We start from the raw sequence: 12,395 nt of genomic DNA on the forward strand, positions 1-12,395 counted from the left end.
CGGTCCGGCGACCCGCACACGCTCTAAATCACTTACGTTTCGTTGATTGTATGTTGTGTTGTTGTTCTTGTTCTTACCCTTGTATTTATTGCATGCTTCTGTACGTCCGTTGATGTTACTTGTTGTTATTGTTCTGTTGTTATATTGCATGCTTGGTGTCCTTTAGTGCGGAAGGTCGGTTCACCGCATTACGCTTTGGTATTTTTCAGCCGAGGTCGGCTGGGTTTTTTCTACGGGGGAGGGTGGTGTAATGCGGGCGTAAGCGACCTTCCGGATGTGACGTCATGGGGAGGCGGAGCCAGGTGACGTGGGTGAAAGGTTGGGGTCCTTAAGTGGGTAAACCGGAAAGAGAAGTCAGTCGGGGTGTGAATGGAAAAGAGTGGGGCCGCGCGGGCGAACGTGACGAGGGGGCACCGTCGGCCAGCGGGAGCCAACCCCGGAGAATAGCAGGGAGCGAAAGGGTGGTGAGAAGCTGCGGAGAGTACAGCCAGGAAGGCTATGTGTTAGAGGCAGCGGTGTGGCTGCAGAGAGTCGCAGGAGCGACGAAGAGAGAGAGAGGGAGACAGCACGAGGCTGTCAGCGCTGCGGAGTAAGCAAGAGCGAGAAGAGCAGCAGCGATTACAGCCAAGGGGGCTGAGAGTGAGTAACAGCAGCGGAGCTGCTGTGGGGGCTACAGGAGCGACAGAGGCCAACAGAGGGGCTGCAGGTGGAGAAGAGAGAGACATCGGAGTCAGCACGGTGGGGAAAGAGCAAAGAGGAGACAGCCGTGTGGGTAATACAGTACGGACCAAATAAAGGACACTGTGCCAGAGATCGTGGTCAAGTCCCTTATTACACTTCTAACAGACTGTAGGGGCAAGTGCTATTAGCGAGCAGCACCTATGAAGGCCGGAACGGTACACGAAGGGGTGGGTGGCCGGCACCACACCCGGTCTGCCTTTGTTTCCCCAGTGGCGATGTTTACACAGGTACTCATTTGAGGCTGAGTCGACCTAAGGGAGGCCCAGGACCGATTCGGATAATCGTCACTGATGTTGGCATTGACAGAGAATCGAACCCAGGTCGCCAGGTTCATAGCGCAGCGTAGCGCTAACCACTACACTACCGCTCACCTACTCACTCAAATACTCAATCACACATCTACTCACATACACTCACCCACTCACTCACACACTCACTCAATCACACACCCACTCACCCAATCACAAACCCGCTCACAGGCCCACTCACATACCCACTCCCCCATTCACTCACACTCACTCGCCCACTCAATCAGACACCCACTCACATACAAACTCACATAACCACTCACTCACACACCCGCTCACGTACAAACTCACATACCCACTCCCTCACTCACCCACTCATCCACTCACACATACTCACTCACACGTATACTCTCCAACTCACTTACACACCCATTTACACACCCTCAATAATACACTCACTCATACATTCACCCACTCATTTACACTCACTCACCCACCCACACATACACTCACCCACCCACTCACTCACATACACTCACCCACCCACTCACCGACTCACTCACATACACTCACTCACACACTCACTCACTAACTTATACTCACCCATACAATCACCCACTCACACTCACACACCCACTCACTCACACACACTCACAGCCACTCACCGACATACTCACTCACATACCTACTCACCCACACATACACATTATACATTACACTACCATACTACACTACTATACACTACACTACTATACATTACACTACTATACACCACTATACACTACTATACACTACACTACTATACACCACTATACACTACACTACTATACACTACTATACACTACACTACTATACACTACATTACTATACACTACACTACTATACACTACACCACTATACACTACGCTACTATACACTATACCACTATACACTATACCACTATACACTATACCACTATACACTAAACCACTATACACTACTATACACTACACTAGTATACACTACACTACGATATACTACCATACACTACACTAATTTACACCACTATACACCTGTCGTTAAGCGTTTAGTCGTTAACAGGGTTGCTCGCTAAGAGGGATTCTGCAATAACCTCAATGCACGTTTACAGGTAGGGGGTAACATCGTTGTTCAGGCTATAATGCGGCGGTGGCGGGGTTGGAAATGGGTTGAACATCTTCCATTGTGTGCCGTGCCAGGTGTGCCCTCAGCTCCACCTTGGCGGTGGCGGGGTTGGAAATGGGTTGAACATCTTCCATTGTGTGCCGTGCCAGGTGTGCCCGCAGCTCCGCCTTGGCGGTGGCGGGGTTGGAAATGGGTTGAACATCTTCCATTGTGTGCCGTGCCAGATGTGCCCTCAGCTCCGCCTTGGCTTCAACCGCGTGTGGCTCAACGATCAGAAGGTTCCCTACGCCTACGGCTTCACCTACCGCAGAGGCCAGTGGGTTGGCTACGACGACATCCCCAGCTACAGGCAGAAGGTGCGCATAGTGGTGGTGGTTGTGGCAGTGGTGGTGGGTAGTAGCAGAGGTGGTGGTGGGTGTGGTGGTTGTGTCGGTGGTGGTGGTGGTTGTGTCGGTGGTGGCGTTGGTGGCAGTGGTCGCGGTGACGGTGGTGGTGGCGGTGGCCTTGGTCTCAGCTAGCTCAGGAAAGTTGCAAGCAGAAATGTCAACATCGCTTGTATCTGGGGTTGGCATCGTCCCAACTTCTTGTGTTGTTGAGGGGAAATGGCTGAGGTTCAGGACTGTGGCTTATACAGCTGCAATGGTTGCATTGGGTATGCGGTTCAGACCTCCCCAAAGATCCTGGCTGGAGGAGGAGGTGTTCTGGCTGGTTGAGAGAAAACGACAGGCCCACTCCTGTCGTCTACAACATCTAACATTGGATAATGAGGAGGCTTACGGCAGTCTTCGCTTGGAGATTCGAAGAGCCGTGTGGCACAGCAAGGATGAGTTGTGGGTGCGGGTTGTTGAGGAGATGGAATCTACCTCAGGAGCCAGTGTGTAAACATCGCCACTGGGGAAACAAAGGCAGACCGGGCGTGGTGCCGGCCACCCACCCCTTCGTGTACTGTTCCGCCTTCATAGGTGCTGCTCGCTAATAGCACTTGCCCCTACAGTCTGTTACAAGCGACACGGGGATCTTTGTCTTTGTGTGTGAGTGTGTTAGCCTCTCACCTCGTAGTAGGCCATCATGCCTGGCTGCTTGGTCGGGCCATATCGCCTGCATGCCCAACCACAGTATTCCCAAGAAGCTTCTGATTGACCGCATAAAGGGGGCTAATTAGGCACGGCACGAGCTATAGAAGGGATGGACTGATCGGTACGGGAGGATGTGGAGCTGTGTGGACTTACCGATGACTGGTACCAGCAGTGTCAAGATTGCCCTGTATGGAGGATGATCGTGAAGGATGCTACTGTGCAGTTGGAGGAAGTCGCCCTCCAATAGCAACGGAGGGCAGAGGAGCGACGCTCACAACAATGAGTGGATCGCTGTTGGCTAAAATGCAGCAAATTGGCATAGTCGGTGGTGGTGCATCTACCGGTCAACTCAGTCAGCCCACCTATGGCACCTGCTGGGTCTGTCCCGAGACCTTTCGTCAGCAGCGAGCCTTCAATACTTCACGTGGCCTCAAAATGCACCTGGCCTGGCACAGGCGCCGTGGTGACGTCACCGTCACTTAGTGACGAATGGCAGTTGTATTGGTATTTGTGGTGGCGGTGGTCGTGGCGGTGGTGGTGGCTATGCTGCTGCTACACGTGGTCGCAGTGGTGATGGCTATGCTGTTACATGTGTAACGTTCTTGGAAGGAGACGGAGTCTTCTTAGAGGCAACACGTTTTATTCACCAACAGTTATACTAATCCCTTAACACAAAGGGGTAATGGCCCCTTTCACCCACAACCTGGGGAGGTGCAGCCTCCGGGCTATCTTACCCACTCTTCCCCTACTTGAGCCCTCCGGCTATCTAACCCTAGGGGAGGCTGACCCACCGCTGGCACCGGTGGGTCCCCGACCACTGGCCCGTCCGGACCTGGCCCTTACAAGGGCATCAGGCCGAGGGAACCACAGGGTCCTAGCCCCACGACCACTGGCACCGCACTGAGCCCCGGCCCTTAGAAGGACATCGGCGGCTTGGGGTCCAGGGTCTTCTTGATCTCCAGGCGGCTTCTGGCTTTGGCTTGAGACGGACTAACTCGCGCTCTCAGGGAGCCGCCTTATATACTCTTTCTCCCTGAGGGGCGGGGTTCTGGGGGATCGTAGCTCCTGCCAGCCCCCTCCCCTCAGAGGGGTCCCAACCGCCGTTGGCCCGACCGGTTCAGACCGGTTCCTACCCCTCCCCCTGGTTGTGGCGCGTGTGTGTCAAACCTGACCACCACACATGTCGTGGTGGTGACTATGCTGTTGCTACACGTGGTGGTGGTGGCATTGCTGCTGCTACACGTGGTAGCAATGGTTGTGGCTATGCTGCTGCTACACGTGGTAGTGGTTATGCTGCTACTGCACGCGGTAGTGGTTGTGGTCGTGGTGTCTATGCTGCTGCTACACGTGGTAGCGGTGGTGGTGAGAGAGGGGAGAGTGGCTCTGACTCCCTCCCCGTCCCTCCCAGGTGTGCTGGCTCAAGTCGAAGGGTCTGGGAGGTGCCATGATGTGGTCTCTGGACATGGATGACTTCACGGGCAATGAGTGCAAAGGTGAAGCCTACCCACTCCTCAAGCTCGTCAAGAAAATCCTCACCACTGACACCGGTGAGCAATAAAAAATAATTCAAATGTTCAATGCGCCATTCCATTCTAGGATCCCAATGCACCAATGCACGAAAAGCGCGTAAAACAAAAACAGAACCAGGGTCCAACCGGATATACTAGAGAGTGAAGGCCACTTTAAAGAGATTGGTTTTCAAAGCAGTTGTAAATCGATCTACCGACTCTGAATGCCTGATTTTGAGTGGCAAGGCGTTCCATAGCCTGTGGCTGCCGCGCTAACAAAAACACTGATCGGTAAAATAACTCAACCCGAGACCCTGGCAATGCCGAGCATTTGAGAGATCTGAAGATCTTAATGGACCTTGAGGGTATATATAAATGTAATTAGTTCCTGAAAGTAATGTGGGACGAGTCCTTTTGAAGCCTTATAGGTTGAAAGCAGTATCTAAAGTCGTCGAAGTCATCATCTCTTCGTTTTGCAACAAGCAAAGAATATCTGCAACGAGTCAGTCTCATTGATTTCCAGTTCGTCGCTTGTGTTAATGCTCCTCCGCCGCTACTACGGTGGCAACTGACTTGAAACACGACTATACACAACACAGTACACGATTACACGATACACTATATTACTATGCACTACTATACACCACACTATACACTACACTACTTTATATTACACTATACAATACACTACTATACACTACACTATACACTACACTATATACTATACACTACACTCTACTTTACACTAGACTATACACTGCATACACAACACTATTACACACGACACTACTTTACACTACACTATACACTACTATACACTACACTGTACACTACATTACTATACACTACTATACACTACACTACTTTACACTACACTATACACTACACTGCTTTACATTACACTATACAATGCACTACTATACACTATACACTACACTATACACTACCCTATACAATACACTATATACTATACACTACACTCTACTTTAAACTAGACTATACACTGCATGCACTACACTACTACACACGACACTAATTTACACAACACTATACACTACTATACACTACACTGCTATACACTACTTTACACTACACTACTGTACACTACAATACTATACAGACTACACTGAACTATTTTAGACTACACTATACACTACAAACTACACTATACACTACACTACTATACACTACTGTACACTACACTTTACACTGCAATATACACTATGTTACACTACACTATACACTACACTCCTATACACTACACTACTTTACACTACACTATACACTACTATATTTTACACTGTACACTACATTACTATACACTACTATACACTACACTACTATACCATACACTAATTTACACTACACTATACACTACTATACACTGCACTGCTATGCACTATTTTACACTGCACTATACACTACTATACACTACTATACACTACACAATATAATACACGACGATACACTACACTACTATACACTACACTATTTTACACTATACATTATTTTACACTATACACTGCATTACTATACATATCACTATACACTATACTACTATACACTTCACTACTATACAATACACTACTATACACTACACTACTATATACTATACACTACTAAAAACTACACTACTATACACCACAATACTATATACTACACTATATGCTACATTACTATACACTACACTATGTACTACAGTATACACTAAACTATTATACACTCCGCTACTATACACACCTCTACCCTACTATACACTACACTATTCTACTATAAAATACAGTATTATACACTAAACTACTATAAGCTACTATACACTATTCTTTGGTTCTTTCGTTAAAGTCACGTAGAAAGAAAAATAAATTAAATAATATCATACGTTTCGATGGCAACACAAGCAATCATCATCAGGTACAAATATACACTACTCTACACTACTATATACTACTATATACTACACTATTATACATTACACTATACACTACACTATACACTAGACTACTATACTCTACACTACTATAAACCACATTACTATATACTACAATATCCACTTCAATACTATATACTACACTACTATAAGCTACACTAAACACTATGCCGCTATAGACTACACAATGCACTATACACTGCCCACTGTGTTGGTTAAATACCTTGCCTCGTCGGCCTTTCACCTCCGATTCCGTTCGGAGTCGATTCCCAATTACGTCCCCAGGTGTCCCCGGCAAGCTTAGCAGAGCAGAGCTCCCCCCACAAACGCGACGACGTTTCGCCCACTGAACCCTCGCCACCCCCTTACCCCCCTCCGCCCCCCGACCTGCCAGGCACCATTGGCCAGTGCACCCTGCCGAGGCTGTACGACACCTTGGCCTCGAAGGAGAGCGGTGCTACCTCCACCCCCACCGCCAGCGGCAGCAGCAGCAAGCAGGAGAGCCCCACCTCCGGGGAAACGTCGCGGGAGGAGGATTCGGTACCCACTGACGCGGTACCCACTGACGCGGACGTCGACGCCATCATGGCCGCGTCCGTCGGGACCGGACGGCCGTCGGGGACTCTGGCGGCAGCTGGCGATTCGTTCTGCGCAGGGCAGAGCGACGGCCTCTACCCCCACGCAAGCGACTCCCATCGCTTCTACCACTGCGCCAATGGAGCGACGTCTGACAAGGCGTGCCCCGACGGCCTGGTGTACAGCGCCGACATTCATGTGTGCACGTGGCCCTGAGGCCGAGTTGTCATCGTCGTCGCTGTCGCGGTCGTCCCCACCCCCAAATTACACCCAACCCAGTTAAAAAGCGGAGTGTGACGGATTCACCGATCTTGCCGGACGTAAAGCCGGCAAGCAAATGAAAGCGGAGGATGCGTGTCGCACGACTTACTCGATCCCGAGTTAGTCGTAATCCCGAGTAATCGCTCGCCATTCAATCAATTGCCAGTGTAGAATCAGAACATTGCATTTAGACTGCAGGAGGCGGAATTCGATGAGCTATAAAGCTGTTATGTCACACATGTCCAGTACAACACACAAACACGGTAGTCGTGCAAAGTACAAGAAAGTTAAACTAATCACCAAAACACATACAAATACAACTAAACCATCCTACCAGGCAACGGCCAATGATGTAATAACTTATTTTTTCAGATGTGAACTGGCCACATATAATAGCTGCTGAACAAAGTGAGCTTACCATTTGGACATTTATGTCGGGAAAAATATAATCTAAATAATCTCAATGCGTGTTCTAAATGTGGAGGGGAAAACACGAGGACCCGGAGAAGAGATCCACGTGACCATGGGGAGAGAGAGAGAGACACGCACATTCCCAAATATACAGCTGGCATCAGTGGTCGGGATCGAACCCCCGACCTCCTGCATACCAGACGAAGTAGTTAACATTTTCTAGCCACCGTGGTGCCCCTTTAAATAAATAAATCGACACATTCATGATGGCTGCCCGATCAACTTTGAGCTGAATCGATACAAATGAAACCTCGATTCACGGATCCAACAATGGCCACGTAACATGGGCAAATACACACTCCCCCCCAACGCCACGCCTGACTCTCTTCCGTATATCTCCGATCGGTGATACCGTCGAGGTGTTAAATCACCCCCCACGACGCTCTCCATTAAACGTCGTGATCAGTGGGCTGGTGTCGTTTGGCCGTGATTGATGACAATGATGACGATGACGATGATGGCGATCATGATGACGATCGATAATTTTACCTTAATCGTATTCTTCACAGTGATTGGTGTTGTTGTGTAATCGCGGTTTCCCAGACCCACAGCCTGGGGAATCGTTCGGAATCAGCACTCTGCAATAAAGTGGTTCGGATTGGTCATGACGATCAGTGTTTGTTTTATTGGCATGTTCAGACCCCTATCAGCAGGAAGCACTGCCCATTGTATTTCCCGGCAGTGGACAATATTCCGTTTCTGGGATGTTGTGCATTAAGTAGGCTCTCTCCTTTACCTCCTACCGTTCCTCTCTCAAAGGCTTCTCCATTACCTGATGTCACTAAAGAAGCCCGGAATCTTTTATTATTACTTTTTCGACGTCCGGGCATGAGCAAAACGCCTGTCGATAGTTTGCCTTGTGCCCAGGGATAGATGACAGACAATCGGGAGGATTCCCCAATTAATTTTGCCCTTCTGTTTGTTGTTTAAGGTGTCCATGCGTGGATTTAAACTCTGCATGAGTCTTAGCAGTGTTGACTTTAGGCCCAGACCTCAGAGCTTGCCGTACTGGGAAACGTTTCTGCGGTGTAATCTCTTAGTGGGAAGGTTTCAGCTCTGGAGTTTCCTGATTTTAAAAATAAGAAACAGATACTGTTTGCAAGGAATCAAGTTACTGCATCAATCACACACATTGTGGTGAACATGCAAAAAATATGCTCTGATAATTACGTAACACATTTTTTTTCCTGGGTACTAAGTGGTATTTTTTTATTGCTTATGCCTAAAAAGTATAGAACATGGCTATTATTCCCCACAAACTTTGTTTTTGTGATCAGGACTTTATGTTAATGAAAGACACAAATGCACATAGCAATAGGTTTTTACCCTTTCAACTGGTACAAAAACTGACACCTTTATACAAGGCATCATGTTTGCAATAACCACAACACAACCAGTCAAAATGCAAACAAAAATAAACAACTCTGATGATGATAATGATATGCACTGTCCTTGAAGTAGATTGGTCCACACCCGAGACAGCTTTTCTTACATCCTAGTCTCCATTGGTGTTGGATCAGATGACGCCAATAGGCGTACAACTCAAAGTCAGCGCACTATCAGAGTATTGAGAGCTCGGGGTATGCATTTACACTGAGACCTCCTTTACAAGTGGCAAAATATAGTAATAGGTTTTTACCCTTTCAACTGGTACAAATCATCAGAGTTGTTTCTTTTTGTTTGCATTTTGACTGCTTGTGTTGTGGTTATTGCAAACATGATGCCTTGTATAAAGGTGTCAGTTTTTGTACCAGTTGAAAGGGTAAAAACCTATTACTATATTTTGCCACTGGTAAAGGAGGTCTCATAGTACAAATGCACGTGTTTTCTCATTGAAAATATGTACATCAAAAATATCACTGTCCTGGTCACAAAAGCAAAGTTTTATGGGGAATAACAGCCATTGTCTGTACTTTTGAGTCAAAAGCATTTCGGAAATAACACTTACTACTCAGGAACAAAAAAAAGTGTTTTGGTTACACAGTATATAATATATGCATTATCTTTGAAACTAATTGGCCTATACCAGGGACAGCCTTCTTTGTGGCCTAGTCTCATCAGTGTCAGACCAGAGAACAACACCAAAAAGTTAACAGTACAAAGAAAACGCACTTATCAGAGCATTTATAGGTCGGGGTGAGCAGCAGCAATATCAATGGACACCTTTTGCCAGTATCAAAGTGTGAAAAATAAGAATAGGTTTTACCATTTGGCAATAAAACAGGTGTTAGGATGTGTAGCCCAATCAGTTTCAAAGACAATGCATATATCATCATAACATGTTTTGTTTGCATGTTCACCACAAGTGTGTGTGGTTAATGTAATACTATTTGGTGTTTGAATATCTTAAAACACCTCCTGTTTTATTACCGCCAGAAAGGGTAAACACCTCTTCTTATTATTCATACCTTGATACGAGTAACAAGTAAACCCGTAAAAACAAAGTTTTTCACTATAAATCCTTTATATGCGTGGCAGCGAACTTAATATAAAGGATTTAAAAAATATATTCGCCTGTGGAGGATGCGGGGATCGATCCTGCGACCTTTGGCATGGGAAGCGAGGGCGCTACCAACTGCGCTACTCCGCCACGGCCTGTGGAGGGGTTACGCTCTGGGCTCTCATACTGTGACGTTCAGCCAAAGCCAAGAATGAGTTCTATTTTAATATATGTAAAATATTTTTTTTTTGCCTAAAAAGTGTAAAATTTTGGGAATTTTTTTTCACGAACATTAATTGTCTGTCACAACGTGTCTGTGCGGAAAATGTCAGCTCGATTGGATCACGGTAAGTGGGTTAAAAAACGACCGAAATATTTGCACGGTCGTAAGCAAGCACGCAAGCAAGCAAGCACGCAAGCAAGCAAGCATGCGAACTTAATATAAAGGATTTAAAAAATATATTCGCCTGTGGAGGATGCGGGGATCGATCCTTCGACCTTTGGCATGGGAAGCGAGGGCGCTACCAACTGCGCTACTCCGCCACGGCCTGTGGAGGGGTTACGCTCTGGGCTCTCATACTGTGACGTTCAGCCAAAGCCAAGAATGAGTTCTATTTTAATATATGTAAAATATTTTTTTTTTGCCTAAAAAGTGTAAAATTTTGGGAATTTTTTTTCACGAACATTAATTGTCTGTCACAACGTGTCTGTGCGGAAAATGTCAGCTCGATTGGATCACGGGAAGTGGGTTAAAAAACGACCGAAATATTTGCACGGTCGTAAGCAAGCACGCAAGCAAGCAAGCACGCAAGCAAGCAAGCATGCGAACTTAATATAAAGGATTTAAAAATATATTCGCCTGTGGAGGACGCGGGGATCGATCCCGCGACCTTTGGCATGGGAAGCGAGGGCGCTACCAACTGCGCTACTCCGCCACGGCCTGTGGAGGGGTTACGCTCTGGGCTCTTACACTCTGACGTTCAGCCAAAGCCATGAATACGTTCTATTTGAATATATGTAAAATAATTATTTTTTGCCTAAAAAGTGTAAAATTTTGGGAATTTTTTTTCACGAACAATAATTGTCGGGCACAACGAGTCTGTGTGGAAAATGTCAGCTCGTTTGGGTCACGGGAAGTGGGTTAAAAAACGACCGAAAGATTTGCACGGTCCTAAGCAAGCAAGCAAGCACGCAAGCAAGCAAGCACGCGAACTTAATATAAAGGATTCTAAAAAGTCGCATGAGCTTCCTGGTTTGCTGATCTCTTCCCGACGCATTTCCCGCCCAGCATGTGGTAACCCTCAGCTCATCTTTATTTAAGCTGTAGCTCTTCCAACCAGTCTATTATGGGGGGGGGGGGGGGGGGGTCCATCCAGGTTTTTCTGTCGGGTGCTTTTGTTGTGGCGTCCCCTGATCTGCGTTCCTAGGTGGTGAGCGGTCACTCGCTGCGTTTGCGCCACGGTGGTGGAATTCTGGACTGCTGGAAATGCTTTCATCCGACAGTGTGAACACTTTTAAGTCTCTTCTCAAAACACCATCTTCTTAAGTCAGTTTGTTCTGTTGAGCTTCTCCGTCTCTCTCTCTCTTGGACTTTCCTTGAGACATTCGTGAAGGCGCCTTACAAATCAATGTAAATTATTGTCTGTAAGTATCTGCAGAAATTGGGATGTGTAAGGATTTTCAATGTTGCTCTGTAACCGATCAAACGGCAGCACCTCTCCCATCCTTGGTCAAGGAGGTCTCCGACTTTCTCTGTGGCTGCTTCTTGCCGGCTGGGGCTACGTATTGGTTCCCTCCCCCAAGTTTAAGCATTGAGTGTGCCCCCAAAGGGTCGCTTTTCTACGTATGGATGGGACGGTGACGGGGAAGCTAATGCGCTTTTTAATCACCCGGATAGAAAATAAACCTCGGAACACCATACGTAAATCTGGATCGGGTGAATGGTACATCGGGGGGGTTCCTGTGAGGTTCTGGGTCAGAGTCCCTCAGGGCCTCTTTTCCGAA

At 47.2% G+C, this 12,395-nt stretch overlaps 1 protein-coding gene across 1 annotated transcript in view; it reads left to right on the forward strand.

The window, feature by feature from the left end:
* Nucleotides 1-7,498, forward strand: part of LOC144948143 (chitotriosidase-1-like) — a 30,849-nt gene extending 23,351 nt beyond the window's left edge. Inside the window, exons 9-11 of the mRNA XM_078877571.1 lie at nt 2,357-2,488; nt 4,617-4,755; nt 7,038-7,498. Coding sequence (XP_078733697.1) covers nt 2,357-2,488; nt 4,617-4,755; nt 7,038-7,435 — 669 coding nt within the window. The 3' untranslated portion in view covers nt 7,436-7,498. The remainder of the gene's footprint in view (nt 1-2,356; nt 2,489-4,616; nt 4,756-7,037) is intronic.
* Nucleotides 7,499-12,395: the final 4,897 nt, after the last annotated feature.

Source organism: Lampetra fluviatilis, chromosome 48 (assembly GCF_964198595.1).
Source record: "Lampetra fluviatilis chromosome 48, kcLamFluv1.1, whole genome shotgun sequence".
Taxonomy (NCBI): domain Eukaryota; kingdom Metazoa; phylum Chordata; class Hyperoartia; order Petromyzontiformes; family Petromyzontidae; genus Lampetra; species Lampetra fluviatilis.